At 35.2% G+C, this 15326-nt stretch overlaps 2 protein-coding genes across 2 annotated transcripts in view; one reads left to right on the top strand and one right to left on the bottom strand.

Moving 5' to 3' along the window:
• The window catches only part of nsmfa (NMDA receptor synaptonuclear signaling and neuronal migration factor a), a 40302-nt gene extending 28050 nt beyond the window's left edge, over positions 1 to 12252 (top strand). The window contains exons 7-14 of the mRNA XM_088435509.1: positions 1495 to 1625; positions 1826 to 1909; positions 1990 to 2023; positions 3599 to 3669; positions 4218 to 4297; positions 5187 to 5289; positions 6239 to 6314; positions 9487 to 12252. Coding sequence (XP_088291635.1) covers positions 1495 to 1625; positions 1826 to 1909; positions 1990 to 2023; positions 3599 to 3669; positions 4218 to 4297; positions 5187 to 5289; positions 6239 to 6314; positions 9487 to 9584 — 677 coding nt within the window. The 3' untranslated portion in view covers positions 9585 to 12252. The remainder of the gene's footprint in view (positions 1 to 1494; positions 1626 to 1825; positions 1910 to 1989; positions 2024 to 3598; positions 3670 to 4217; positions 4298 to 5186; positions 5290 to 6238; positions 6315 to 9486) is intronic.
• Positions 12253 to 12359: 107 nt separating this feature from the next.
• camkk2 (calcium/calmodulin-dependent protein kinase kinase 2) overlaps positions 12360 to 15326 on the bottom strand; it is a 19827-nt gene continuing 16860 nt past the window's right edge. The window contains exon 17 of the mRNA XM_088435508.1: positions 12360 to 15326. This exon is cut by the window's right edge and continues 689 nt beyond it. The gene's annotated coding sequence lies outside the window, so the exon portion shown is untranslated.

The following is a 15326-nucleotide window of genomic DNA, read 5'->3' as shown; positions in this document are numbered from 1 at the left end:
TTTTATTACACTAGCTAGAAGTTCAAAGCTAGCATGAAATTGCATCACACTAGCTAGATTTTTAAAACAAGCAAACAATTCTGTCACACTAGCTATAAGTTCAGAGCCAGCGTAAAATAGTATCACTAGCTAATAGTTCAAAGCTAGCGTGAAATAGTTTCACTTGCTAGAAATTCAAAACTATCCTTAAATGGTATCACTCTAGCTGGAAGATTAAAATTGCCAAAAAAAATAATATTGTATCGGCGTAGCAATAAATTCAAAGTCAGCATAAAGTAATATAACTAGCTAGCAGTTAGCATAAAATAGTCTCACACCAGCTATATGTTCAAAACTAACATAAAATTGTATCACACTAGCTAGAAGTTCAAAGCTAACGTAGCCTATCACACTAGCTAGTTCATAGCTAGCGTAAAATTGTACACTGATTAGCTGTTGTATCACACGAGCTAGTTAGAGGTTCACAATTCAGCATAAATGTAGCAAAAGTTAAAATAGCCAAAGTGAAATAAGCTAAACTAATTAGCATAACGGTGTTGAAGTGAAATGATATTGTTTAATAGCACACTTCAAAAACATTTGAGTTTCATAGATGCAAAACGCAGACGACTTCATTCACATATTCGTTTCAGGACTCCATTGTTCATTCAACTGTTTTGTTTCATTTTCATCCATTTAATAAATACTTCATTTCCCGTATTCCCTCGGCCACAATGCGGCTGAAATGCGGCCGAAATGATTTCACTGTCGTTCGAGGAGTCGTAGAAGCTGAAGAAATGAGGAGCAAATAACATTAGAGGGTAATGACGAGGAAAGAACATTGTGGAATTTAAACACTCCGCTCATCTTGTCATCGTCCTGATTAAACACCGCTTAGCCGCTGTTTGCTTTTCGCTATTCAGTCATTTCCATCTAAATGTTAAATAATTCCCCAGTTGCCAAAGTGGAAAATCAGACAAAGTTTCCAGATATACTTTGCCGTGTGAATTAGTCATATTTTGGTTTTACCTTTATTTATATATATATATATATATATATATATATATATATATATATATATATATATAAAAAATGTACATAATTACATATAACAATCATCATCGTCCTAGCGTCATCGTCATCGTCCCTAGCGATCGTAGCCTAGCCTAGCCTTCTTCGTATTTCTTGATTATCTCCAGCTTCATTTCCATACCAATCATCTTCTCACCGTTAACATCACCAGCAATCTTGAGACCCATGACTAACCAATTCAAGTTTGAATTAAGCACTAAAATGCGCAATAAATACGATATCGTAAGCACTCACACGAGATCCAGGCTTTAGCGTATCGGCGTCTTCGTGACACCGACCAATAGCAGACCTGCATCTTAGTAGCAGTTTGACGTGAGCAGAAAATAAGAGGAATGACCTAAAAACGCCTGAAGAGGGAGGCAAAACAACATAAACACAGCCAACCCCGCAGGGTTCTATGTTATCTTTTTTTTCTTCCAAAAGGTGGGGACCTGCAGACTTCCTGCGGAACCTTGGACGAAGGCGGCGTTGACGACGCTGCCGACTGGGAAGAAGAGCGAGAGATGGAGAGGCTGGCCTGCGAGGGAGACGACTTTATACCTCCCAAAATCATGGTGAGACGATTCTCCTGAAATGATTTTGACATCGCGGAATATAGTTTAGGCCTCACCTTTTTCTAAAAATCTCATTAAAAAATGAATATTTATAAATCTATTATCATGAAAGGATCATTTGTCAGGGCGACCCGAGTTCTGGACACCGTCCAAACTTCATTTGTAGTTTTGAACCGAGCCTCCCTTTGCTTCACCTTCAGCTGATCTCCTCCAAGGTCCCCAAGGCGGAGTACGTCCCCAACATAATCCGCAGGGACGACCCGTCCATCATCCCGATCCTCTACGTGAGTCAAATTTTCAAAACGAAGCCAAGGCAAGGACGTTTTTTTTTTTTTTCTGACGAGTGCCGTCTTTTGTCCCCTAGGACCACGAGCATGCAACTTTTGATGACATTTTGGGTAAGGCAGTTTGTTTATCTCAACCTCTCGGAGGTAATCGATTGCTTTCGTTGATGAGGTCCTTATTACTTAAGTTGATTATAAATAATTTAGGCGTTTAACTCATTCAATTCCAGGGAGGTATTGTCTCGTTTTTAAAAAGTCCAGACAATCAATAACAGACACTTAAGTATCGATTTAATCCTTAAGTATCTGGAGAGTAATGTCCTGATTCCTGTTAAGTATCGATTTAATACGTAAGTATCAGGGATTTCATGTACGGAATATAAAAAAAATGTGAAAATACGTTCCTGGCATTGAATGAGGTAAGTACCCAAAAAAAATCAATTATTTGAGGTACTTTTGATGAATTACTTAACCAGCTTTTTGAGGTACTAAAGTAAATGATTTATTTTAGTACTTAATTACCTAAGGTAATAATTACTTTATCACTCCATTAACTAAATAGTTGATTACTTCAATACTTATTTATTTAAAGTAATTAATCACTTGGGTACTTGATTGCCTACCATATATATATATATATATATATATATATATATATATATATATATATATATGGTGATGATTACTTTTGATTACGTTTGATGAATTACTTCATCAATTTCTTGAGATGCTACAGTAAATATTCCCTAGTTTAGTCCTTATTTACTTAATCGTTTATTTTAATACTTATTTACCTAAAATAATCATTATTTTAGCACCCAATTAACTAAAGCAAATGATTATTTCTATATTTATTCATCTAAAGTAATCAATTACTATATTTTTAGGAAATACTTAAGCATACATATACGTATAGATACATTTTGATGAATTACTTCTGATGAATTAGTTAATCAATTTCTTGAGATACTACAGTAAATATTACCTAGTTTAGTACTTATTTACTTAATTGTTTAACACTTATTCATCCTTAAAAATTTTGATGAATTACTTCTGATGAATTCATCAATTTCTTGAGATACTACAGTAAATATTACCTAATTTAGTACTTATTTACTTGATCATTTATTTTAATACTTAATTACCTAAAATAATCATTACTTTAGCACCCAATTAACTAAAGTAATCGATTACTTCAATATTTATCTAGAGTAATCACTTACTGATTTTTTTAATGAAAAACTTAAGTATAAACATAGATAGATAAATAAATTACCTAGGATTTAAAAACAAACAAAAAAAAAACGTAAAATGATGTCTTTGGGATCGAATGGGTTAACGGCCTTTCGTGTGAAGCTCCGCGTAACGATCAAACGCACTCGGGCCCACACGGCCGCTGAAGTGACGCTTCAACCGAGCGGTCCCTTGCGTTCGCCCAGATAATAAAGTCAAAGGCCAGACAACAAAGAATCATTTACACAAAGTGATTTGAGGTCACCGCTTCACCGTCTTTTCATTAAACCGTCACGTATCGCCGCCGCATCTTTTCAAATCAAAGCACATGTTCTCTTTTGCTCTTTAATAAAACCTTTCTTTGCCTTCACACGTTCACCAACACGTTGTCTCGCCTCCGTCGTCTCGTCCCCGACCGTCGCGTCAATCCGACCGCTGTCCCTTTTTTTCTCGCAGAGGAAATCGAGAAGAAGCTGACGGCTTACAGGAGGGGGAGCAAGTTCTGGAGGATGCTTATCTTTTGTCAGGTTTTTGCACACTCGTTACCTCCCTATCATGATTACGGAGCATGCTCGGAATGAATTAATAATAACAATTTAAGCAATGCAAGAAAAGGCAGTCCAACAGCCTGTTAATACTCGATCTTTTCAGCCGCGAATGAAGGCACGTACATGAGGGGGAGGGGGAGGGATGGAGTGGATGCATGAGGGAATGGCAACACAAACTGAGGCTGGCCCTTTAAGAAAACTTGCATTGTTTGGAACGGGCGAGGAGAGGGACAGGGTAAGGCTGCGGGGAGAGTTAGTGGCCGCTCACCATGCTCTGCTGCACTGTGTGTTATTTGTTGTAAAACAAAACAACGTTTGTGCCCTAAAAGGGACACGTGTCTCCGTACTATGATTAAGTACATTTATTTCTGTACGTACGTTTGTCGGGATTGGGGGGACGCTACTTTGCCGATTTCACTTTTCTTGGGGGTTTTCAATTAAAAATTGAGGAGTTCGATTTGTCTTGTGTGAATTGTAGATGGCAATTCTCGCCGGCCGTAATTAGGGGTGTTTTGTGTGTCTTTTAGGGAGGCCCAGGTCATCTGTATCTCCTGAAGAATAAGGTAGCAACATTTGCAAAAGTGGAAAAGGAGGAGGACATGAGCCAGTGAGTCGATTCATTTTGCTTCATAATTCCTGGTATGTTTCTTTTATCACCCAAATCCAGTATTTTGTTTTTTGTTCATTTCTCATGAACATCGATAATCACCAGGAGGTGTGTATAATTAGCCAAAATTTTCCTATTTAATTTATAATTATAAGTTTGCATATGGAAACCACAGAGTAACAAAGGCAATGCTTAATTTATACCTGTGTTTTATGTTCATTTCTCTGGAATAGTAATAACATATTTTTCTCAAAGGCCTGTTCAATTAATTAAAAAAAAAAAACGCCTTACTATACATGGTTATTATTTGTGGAAAAAAAAACACCTTACTATTCTTTTAACAACTTACTTTATATGGTCAAACACATGGTACATTGTCTTCTTTTTAAAATGGCTCATGATATATGGTTATTATTTATTTTTTTTCCCAAAACGCCTGGTCAGTTTAATTAAATGCCTTACAATATACATAAATGTTTTTGGGGAAAAAAAAAAACATTGTCTTTTTTCTTTAATGCCTGGTAAGTTTAAAAAAAATCACCTTGCTATACACAAAAACACCTTACTATACATCGTCTTTTTTTAAAGGACTTATTATGGTCGTTTTTAGGGGGAAAAAACCACCTTACTATACATGGATTTTTATACACGTTTTTTAAAATCTTTTTAGTTTTTCAAGGTGATTGTGGAAACGTTGCATCATATTGGTTTCCGCTCTACTACACAAACAACGCTTCTTCTTGCTTGTCGATTTTGTCCGCGGCGCCTTTCCAGCTTTCCGCTCAATAATTTCTGAATTCGCATAGATGCAGAAACGTGTTATTTGTTGCATTGATATTGTCTGGGAAGAAGAAAGTTGGCGTCAAAACTTCTTTTGGGCTTTATTTAGATTCTGGAGACGACTGAGTAGAATGATGAGTAAAGTCAACCCGGAGCCCAACCTCATCCACATCATGGGATGCTACGTCCTGGGAAACCCCAACGGAGACAAGGTACGCATATTTTTAAGATATTATTTAATTAGCTGCATCTTCGTCACCAGTTTTTTAATTGGGAAAACTAAACACTAATATTCACTAAAAAACATCAATGGTGTGGTCTGTTTTTGTAGTCTGTGACACTTTAAGATACAGCCATTAACTGGTGTCTACCGCCATCTACTGGCTTGAGGTGAAACACAAGTCAACAAAAAAATTCTGCTTGCTGACAGTTTGACCGCCGCTCAACAGAATATCACAAAAATCGCAGGAAAATCAAAGCAATAAACCCTATTAAAATGCATCTCAAAAATTGTAATTATAATGGTTTTATATGGTCCAAAATTTGGACAATATTTATTTTAGTGCGCAAATTCTTGCACATCCAGCTGCAATCAAATAGAAATGTCAGATTTGTCGCATTTTGAAATTTCACATGTTTTTAATCATCTGCTGGAAATTTCAGCTCCATACACCTTTGTGGATTCACATCAATATGATGCGCTGGGTAAAAAGGCCCTAAAATTGGCAGGCTTTATTTATATTTCCAGAGCGTAGACACATCCCAATTTTTCCTTTCAATCACAAAACTCTCTTCCAAAGTTGGTAAGAAATGGCGGCCTTGGACGCGCGCATGCCAGCAAAGGATGACCCGGGCCAGCAATTTGTGTCCGTCTCACTCGTGCCTGCCAAAACCTTTCATAAATTTTGATCCGGGAGGGCTTGATGGGCCGTCTGCCATCTTGAACAACAGCGCACTGCGGATCCGCTTTTTATCCGGCTTGCGTACACATTTACATCAAACGACAAAAGATGGAAGATGAAAGTTGCGGTCAAACATGTTGTTTGCGATAACTGACTGGATTGAGATTTTTTTTTTTTTAGCGTGTTGGGATGCAGCCTTCCCTGCTGAGCGTGCATCCTGGCTTAATAGGCCTTTGCTTTGCTTATCTGCGCCCAACAGCTGTTCCAGAAACTGAAGAATCTGATGAGGCCTTATTCTGTGGAGTTCCAGTCGCCACTGGAGCTTTCAGCGCAGGGTGGGTGGCAGCAAACACACGCACGCGCATCTACACGATACAAAACACCCATCGCCACCACACCTTGCAAAACACCATATACGTGCGAAAAAAAAAGCCTTACTATACACTGTTGTATTTTTGTGACAGTAAAAAGCCTTTTTTTTAATATATTTGGTCGTTTAATTGAAAAAAAAAAAACTATACATGGTTGTTTTTTTTTTGCAAAAAACAAAACAGAACCTTACTAAAGACTGTTTTTTTTGCAAAAAAACCTTACTATAGCGAAACAAGTCTTACTATAGACTGTCGTATTTTTTTATGCGTTGTCTTGTCGTCTTTTTGTGAAAAAAAGCCTTACTATAGACTGTCGTTTTTTGTGAAAAAAAGCCTTACTATAGACTGTCGTTTTTTGTGCAAAAAATAGCCTTTCTATAGACTGTCGTTTTTTGTGAAAAAAAGCCCTTCTAAAGACTGTCATTTTTTGTGAAAAAAAAGCCGTACTATAGACTGTTGTTTTTGGGCGAAAAAAAGCCTTACTAAACTGTCGTTTTTTGTGAAAAAAAAAAGCCTTACTAAAGACTGTCGTTTTTTTGCGAGAAAAGAAAAGCCTTTCTGTAGACTGTTGTTTTTTGTGGGAAAAAAAGCCTTACTATAGACTGTCGTTTTCTGCGAAAAAAAGCCTTATTATAGACTGTCGTTTTTGTGGAAAAAAAGCCTTACTATAGACTGTTTTTTGTGACAAAATCTTTACTATAGGCTGTCGTTTTTTTTAAATATATTTGGTCGTTTAATTGAAAAAAATAAACTTAATATACATGGTTGTAATTTTTGCAAAAAACCAAAACAAAACCTTACTATAGACTGTTGTTTTTTTTTTGCAAAAAACCTTACTATAGACTATCTTTTTTTTTTGCGAAACTAAAGTCTTACGATAGACTCGTATTTTTTTATGTGAAAAAAAAGCCTTACTATATACTGTCTTCTTTTTGTTAAAAAAAGCCTTACTATAGACTGTCGTTTTTTGTGAAAAAAAGCCTGACTGTCGTTGTGCAAAAAAAGCCTTTCTATAGACTGTCGTATTTTTGTGAAAAAAAGCCTTTCCAAAGACTTTTTTGTGAAAAAAAAAAAGCCTTACATGGTTTACAAAAAGCCTTGTCATTTTTTATGTGAAAAAAAAGCCTTACTAAAGACTGTCGTTTTCTGCGAAAAAAAGCCTTACTATAGACTGTCGTTTTCTGCGAAAAAAAGCCTTATTATAGACTGTCGTTTTTGTGGAAAAAAAGCCTTACTATAGACTGTTTTTTGTGACAAAATCTTTACTATAGGCTGTCGTTTTTTTTTAAATATATTTTGTCGTTTAATTGAAAAAAATAAACTTAATATACGTGGTTGTAATTTTTGCAAAAAAACAAAACAAAACCTGACTATAGACTGTTTTTTTTTTTTTTACAAAAAACCTTACTATAGACTATCTTTTTTTTTGCGAAACTAAAGTCTTACGATACTCGTATTTTTTTATGTGAAAAAAAAGCCTTACTATATACTGTCGTCTTTTTGTGAAAAAAAGCCTTACTATAGACTGTCGTTTTTTGTGGAAAAAAAGCCTGACTATAGACTGTCGTTTTTTGTGAAAAAAAGCCTGACTATAGACTGTCGTTTTTTGTGAAAAAAAGCCTGACTGTCGTTGTGCAAAAAAAGCCTTTCTATAGACTGTCGTATTTTTGTGAAAAAAAGCCTTTCTAAAGACTTTTGTGAAAAAAAAAGCCTTACATGGCTTACAAAAAGCCTTGTCATTTTTTTATGTGAAAAAAAAGCCTTACTATAGACTGTCGTTTTCTGCGAAAAAAAGCCTTATTATAGACTGTCGTTTTTGTGGAAAAAAAGCCTTACTATAGACTGTTTTTTGTGACAAAATCTTTACTATAGGCTGTCGTTGTTTTTTAATATATTTGGTCGTTTAATTGAAAAAAATAAACTTAATATACATGGTTGTAATTTTTGCAAAAAAAACAAAACAAAACCTTACTATAGACTGTTGGTTTTTTTTTGCAAAAAACCTTACTATAGACTATCTTTTTTTTTTTGCGAAACTAAAGTCTTACGATAGACTCGTATTTTTTTATGTGAAAAAAAAGCCTTACTATATACTGTCTTCTTTTTGTTAAAAAAAGCCTTACTATAGACTGTCGTTTTTTGTGAAAAAAAGCCTGACTGTCGTTGTGCAAAAAAAGCCTTTCTATAGACTGTCGTATTTTTGTGAAAAAAGCCTTTCCAAAGACTTTTTTGTGAAAAAAAAAAGCCTTACATGGTTTACAAAAAGCCTTGTCATTTTTTATGTGAAAAAAAGCCTTACTAAAGACTGTCGTTTTCTGCGAAAAAAAGCCTTACTATAGACTGTCGTTTTCTGCGAAAAAAAGCCTTATTATAGACTGTCGTTTTTGTGGAAAAAAAGCCTTACTATAGACTGTTTTTTGTGACAAAATCTTTACTATAGGCTGTCGTTTTTTTTTAATATATTTGGTCGTTTAATTGAAAAAAATAAACTTAATATACATGGTTGTAATTTTTGCAAAAAAACAAAACAAAACCTTACTATAGACTGTTGGGGTTTTTTTTGCAAAAAACCTTACTATAGACTATCTTTTTTTTGCAAAACTTAAGTGTTACGATAAACTTCTATTTTTTTATGTGAAAAAAAAGCCTTACTATATACTGTCGTCTTTTTGTGAAAAAAAGCCTGACTATAGACTGTCGTTTTTTGTGAAAAAAAGCCTGACTATAGACTGTCATTTTTGGGGGGGAAAAAAAAAATCCTTACGTTTATGTTATGCAAAAGACATTTTTTTTTTTAGAAGAAGAAGAAACGGCTAACTATATGTTGTGTTTATTTTTTTTTTTTAACAAGAGGCTTTACAATACATGTTTTTTTTTTTGGCAACAAAAAAACCTTAATCACCTTGCATGGTCGATTTTTAGATTATAGTAAAAAAAAGTCCAGACACCCTACCATTCCAAGTAGCCTCCATTAAACACGCACAGACACACACACATCTCCATCCAGCAGGGGGCAGCAGATGACAAAAAAAGACTCAAGAAGTACTCCTCCAAACCCATTTTTTAGACAATTTAATCTTTAATAATGAGTTGGTGCGTCCATGTAATAAAACACTCGTCTGTTTGTGTTCCAAAGGCAAAGAAATGATTGAGATGTACTTTGACTTCCGTCTCTACCGCCTTTGGAAGACGCGCCAGCACTCCAAACTGTTGGACTACGAGGACCTTTTGTGACAAAGAGGACAGCGTTGCAGTGACTTTGGACGTTTCGCTCACCTGCAGTCAACTCCGCTCAAAGGTTTTTTTTTTCCATCCCGCGGTGAAAAGGGCACAGTTAATCTGGCCTGAATGACTTACAGTAAATTAAAAAATAAATACAAAAAAAAATAGTTGCTCTTTTCAGTTTGAGTGTTTTAAAAAGTCATCTGTAAAGAACCCATTTAAGTCACTTTTTGGTTGGATGTGTGGTCAGGTCTTCTACATGCAGGATATAAAAAGTCTACACACCCCTGTTCAAATCTGTTTTTTCAATTTAATTATTTTTTTTTTTAGTGATGGACAAAACGAAGCTTCATGAAGCACTTGCGATGTTTTTTTGACTCCTCGATCGTTCTCTTGGTTCAAGGAAGCAGGCGAAATTCAACACATTTCCACTGCACTCGTGTTTATTTTCTAGACCAAGAGCACCATCTAGAGGAGTGAAACAGTGACACAGGTGCTTCATGAAGCTTCATTCTCCCATCACTATTTTTTATGATATGAACCTGTCCAAAAATCTGACATTTGAACAGGGGTGAGTCGACTTTTCCTATTCACTGTAAACATGCACTATAGCTTCATGTAGATAATAATAATCGTCACGATCAGATCAATGACTTTTATTTTTAATTGTTTTGTGCGTCGCTGTGCAGTTTTCTTACAGATACGTTGGAACAACTCAGGTTTTAGCCACTCAAGTAACAATTGTGTCAAGCTCCGATATTCAAACGTTTATCGCCATCTCGCTGGGAGTGAATGTACTATTAGCGCTAAAGAAATGTACTGTACCTCATTGTTTTGTTTTTTGGGTGCGAATGTGGGGGCTTACCACGGGCGAAAAAAAAAAAAAAAAGGAAAAAAAATAGACAAATGATGTGGATTTCTTGTGCATTTTCGTTGCGGCTGTGAAAAGCTAAATGTTTTCACATTTCTGCTGTTGATGTCATGAGGGATGAAATAGCCATCCAAATGTTTGCCCTGTTGTTTGACACGTTTCAAGCAAGTACCGCAAAAGTTCACTGGAAAAAACAAACAAAAAAACTAATGCCCAAAATTTGGCCATTTGACTCCATTTCTTGGAATGATTGATTTGAAAAGAAATCAAATTTCTTATTTTGTAATATTACTTTTAATGGTCCAGTGATGTCGGATGTGGCCCAGCACTGGGTTTATTTTTTTAGGACAATAAACTACAATATTTGAGACTGATAATTAGTAATGGGGAAATGAAGCTTCATGAAGCACTTGCGATTTTTTTTTTTAGTTCACTAGATGGCGATCTTGGTTTAACTCTTGTGCAGATGGCAGGGTCTAGTAGTGTGATAACTAAGTGCTTGTGCCATTTTGAACTATGAGATGGCATCATCTGGGTGAAATTTCAGCTCCCTACTGTCTTCTTCTTACCCCCTTGTGCAATATATTGACCATTTTGGGGTCACTGTCTTCCATATCATTCCCACAGTGTTTTAGCCAAAGGATGGCACACCTGCTAGTGTGATAACTAATTGGTCAGGCCGTGTTGAAATTTCAGCTCCCTAGTGTCTTCTTTCAATGTTTTGCCTTTGACGTAAAATGCTTTTGATGTAAAGATCAAAGGACTGGACTCAATACTGCACAAGGGTTAATGATCAAATTTAGCCCAGTGGAAATATATAAAATTTTCACTCTTTCTTTCAACCAAAAGTACAATCAAGATGAGAAAAAAAAAAATCACAAGTGCTTCATGAAGCTTCATTTGGCCATCACTACTTAAAATGAACAGAATTTGTCATTGTCATGACGTAACTTACAGAAGATGAAAAAATTTGAGACTGTAAAACGGTAACTAATATTGCAATCTAAAGTAAAAAAAATCTCAAGTGCTTCATGAAGCTTCATTTGGCAAGTAGTGATGAATCCAGAGTCAAAAAAATCTCAAGTGCTTCATTTGGCCATTACTAAAAATCAACTGAATTGGTCATTATCATGATGTAACTTACAGAAGGTTAAAAAATTGATTTGACAGTAAGAAAAAAAAAGGGAAACTAAGATTTTAATCAAGAGTCAAAAAGATATCACAAGTGCTTCATGAAGCTTCATTTGGCAAGTCGTGATGAATCCCAAGTCAAAACATGCCACAAGTGCTTCATGAAGCTTCATTTGGCAAGTCGTGATGAATCTCAAGTCAAAAAATGTCACAAGTGCTTCATGAAGCTTCATTTGGCAAGTAGTGATGAATCCCAAGTCAAAACATGCCACAAGTGCTTCATGAAGCTTCATTTGGCCATCCCTACTTAAAATCAACAGAACCGGTCATTACCAAGATGTACCTTACAGAAGGTAAAAAAAATTGTGAAGAGACAGACAAAAACAAGGGAACTAAGATTGCAATCTAGAGTCAAAACATCTCCCAAGTGCTTCGTGAAGCTTCATTTGGCCTTCCCTACAGATAATCAACAACAATTATTCATAATCATGATGTAACTTAGAGAAGGTGAAACATTTGTGGAGACAAAAAACAAAACAAAAGGGCTTGGATGAGGGAAATGTTGCAAATGTAAGGGCAAGGAAGGTTATCCAAATGTTGTGGCTTATGAATATTTTCCTAACGTGTCCTCAGTGTTGTTTGAGGAATAACAACATTAAAGATGATGTCATTCTGTGAGCTTTTTTTTTTTCCTTCCGACGGGACAACTTCGAATAAAACCTTGCGGCGCACACAAAAGTCAAGTACTACAATAAATACAACAATAAAATGGAATATAGGCAATATTTTGAATGACAAAAGGTAGTCATATTTTTATTCAAACGTTTAAGAAGATACAGTATGTGTAGAAGGTTTTTTTTTTTTTTCAAAGTCCCGTTATTGTCTCATGCTATGACAATACAGCCAATGTTTGTGTTTGCATGCATTTGGTTTTTATGACATAATTCAAATTGACAGCCAAATGAAAGCCTTTATGTCCAAGTAGTGCTTGAATCGAAAAATTTAGAAACCAAGCAGATTACAAATACCCTTCGGCTTCTCATGCACACAAAAACATTCAGGTGACCTCACTAATAAATAAGACCATAGACAATGTACAGCATATGTGGAATATCTCCCCCAATTTTTTTTTTTTTTTTTGCAGCATTACGTCGCTCTTTTGTGCCGTGAGCCAGTGCAGTTTGAGCATTTGAAATATTAGGGCCACGGGGAAATTGGCGGAATATTCAATTCATGAAGACCTTAAAGAGACAGTGTGTAAGATTTCGACTGCTTTTCCTTAAAAAGGATAAACGATTGTAAAGTCCAAAAACTTGCAAAAGAATGTGTCTTTAACGACCAACAGAATGTTTTAAATATAATCATAAGTCTCATTATCGTTAAATCGTATTACCTGGGGGGTGGCACACCTCTGGAGGCGGCCATGTTTGTTTTAGCTACGGATAATGGTAAATACAGCATCCAAATTGTCTAATTCGTATATATATATATATATATATATATATATATATATATATATATATATATATACACACATATATATGTGGTTACGTTATTTTTTTGGTATTTTTAGACATTTTTAAAAGCTTTTTACTCTCTCTCTCTCTCTGTGTGTGTGTGTGTGGTTACGTTATATGTGTGTGTGTGTGTGTGGTTACGTTATTTTTTGTATTTTTAGACATTTTTAAAAGCTCATTACTCATATGTGTATGTGTATGTGTGTGATTACATTATTTTTTTGCATTTTTAGACATTTTTAAAAGCTTTTTACTCATATATATATATATATATATATATATATATGTGTGTGTGTGTGTGTGTGTGTGTGGTTACACTATTTTTTTTTTGTATTTTTAGACATTTTTAAAAGCTTATTACTCATATATGTGTATGTGTATGTGTGTGATTACGCTATTTTTTTTGCATTTTTAGACATTTTTAAAAGCTTTTTACTCATATATATATATATATATATATATGTGTGTGTGTGTGTGTGTGTGGTTACACTATTTTTTTTTTGTATTTTTAGACATTTTTAAAAGCTTTTTACTCTTTTTTTTTTTCCCCCCCCCCAATTAAAATTGTCTCATGACAGTTTATTTTAAATTATCATTCGATCAGATGAATTATAACTTTATTTTCTTGAACTCATTTATTACCAACCATTTTTTGGCTCCCTCTTTCGGTTCAATACCTAAAAAATATTCAGATTATTTTGAAGAGCTGACTATTCTTAGGTAAAGCAAGGATTTGTTACGTAAAAAAAGTATTTTCTTTTCCAAGAAAATCATTTTTTTATTCCCCTTGTAATAGTAAATTGATTTTGGCCCTAATATCCTTTGGTCATGCTGCACTTGACACAAAACTTAAATTGCAATAAGTGTAGAAAAATAAAACACTACTGCATAGTGCTTGAGTTAAAAAAAAAAAGAGAAATTTGAATATGAAATCTGTTTCCCTTTTGTACACAGCCAGCATACGCAAATGCCGGAGTAATTATTGTGTAGGAACAATAAATATATTTGTAAAATGTTGACACACCTGGTGATGATTCTAATATTATATAAGGAAACAAAACTTGGAAAAAAAAAAAGGTCCACCAATCTAAAAAGCACAGATGATTAATATTATTTAAAAAGTCCACTCGACATGGCACATCATGTTTTGTGTTTACATTTCTTCTCTAGATATGTCATGCATAGATTTATATTAAAAAAAAACAAAAAAAACTTAGGTACTCTACTTCCCTATTTCAAAATGTATTTAAAGGTTCTTTAAGTTGCTTCAAGAAAAAAATGCACAGTCTAATTTTTGGTGTCTTTTTTTTGTTTAAATGTGCAATAATACAATAACATCAGTGGTGTATTTTTTTTTTTTTTTACAAACAAAAAAACACTAATACATTCACTAGTTTCACTTAGGTTTGGAGAATGGTGTGTGGTCAGTCCAAACGTTTGGACGAGTAACGTCGAGTGGAAACAACACAAACAACTACATTAAGAACCGGAGGAGATTATATCGCGTAAAAAGACTGTCCTAAAAGTCACTTTGCAATTTTTTTCGTCAATTTTCTTGTTTCGCATCTCAGATGTGAAGCCATCAGCGTTTAGGTGTTTTCGGAAGAATAAAAAGCCCCCCCGAAAAAAAAAGTGTATAGTGGTTTTTGGACCCCACTATACAGCGTTCTTTTCATACAAAAAGATTCAACAGAAGCACAACGTGTTTTGCAAAATTTTCCTCTAGTAGTTTGAGAAGAGTACGATATTTCACATAGTACTACACCCAGCGATTTTAAAGCTTTCTATTGTTAGTAAATATTAGGTCAGAAAACGTTAAAAAGGAACGCATGCAGTCAGTAAACCATTCATCACTCCTCCTTTGATTCGACAATAAAATATCTTACATTAAACAAAAGTGTGTGCCCGTCGCGTGTGGTCGATTCAGAAAGGGGCGGGGCCGTCGGAACAATCTCCGCTCCGATTGGCTAGCTAACTAGCGAATTAGCGTAAAAGACGAGATCGGATGCGACGAAGGCGGGGAAAAAAACGGGGCGGAAGAGGGGACCTTTATGAAGAATTGTGGAGAAAGTGTTTGCCCGCTGCGCGTGGTCGATTCGGAAAGGGGCGGGGCCGTCGGAACAATCTCCGCTCCGATTGGCTAGCTAACTAGCGAATTAGCGTAAAAGACGAGATTGGATGCGACGAAGGCGGGGGAAAAACGGGGCGGAAGAAGGGACCTTTATGAAGGATGGT

This window comes from Hippichthys cyanospilos, chromosome 15 (assembly GCF_059441005.1).
Source record: "Hippichthys cyanospilos isolate Australia breed blue-spotted pipefish chromosome 15, RoL_Hcya_1.0, whole genome shotgun sequence".
In the NCBI taxonomy this organism is placed as follows: domain Eukaryota; kingdom Metazoa; phylum Chordata; class Actinopteri; order Syngnathiformes; family Syngnathidae; genus Hippichthys; species Hippichthys cyanospilos.
Note: the sequence above shows the minus strand (reverse complement) of the source record. Positions and strands in the feature narration are given on the sequence as shown.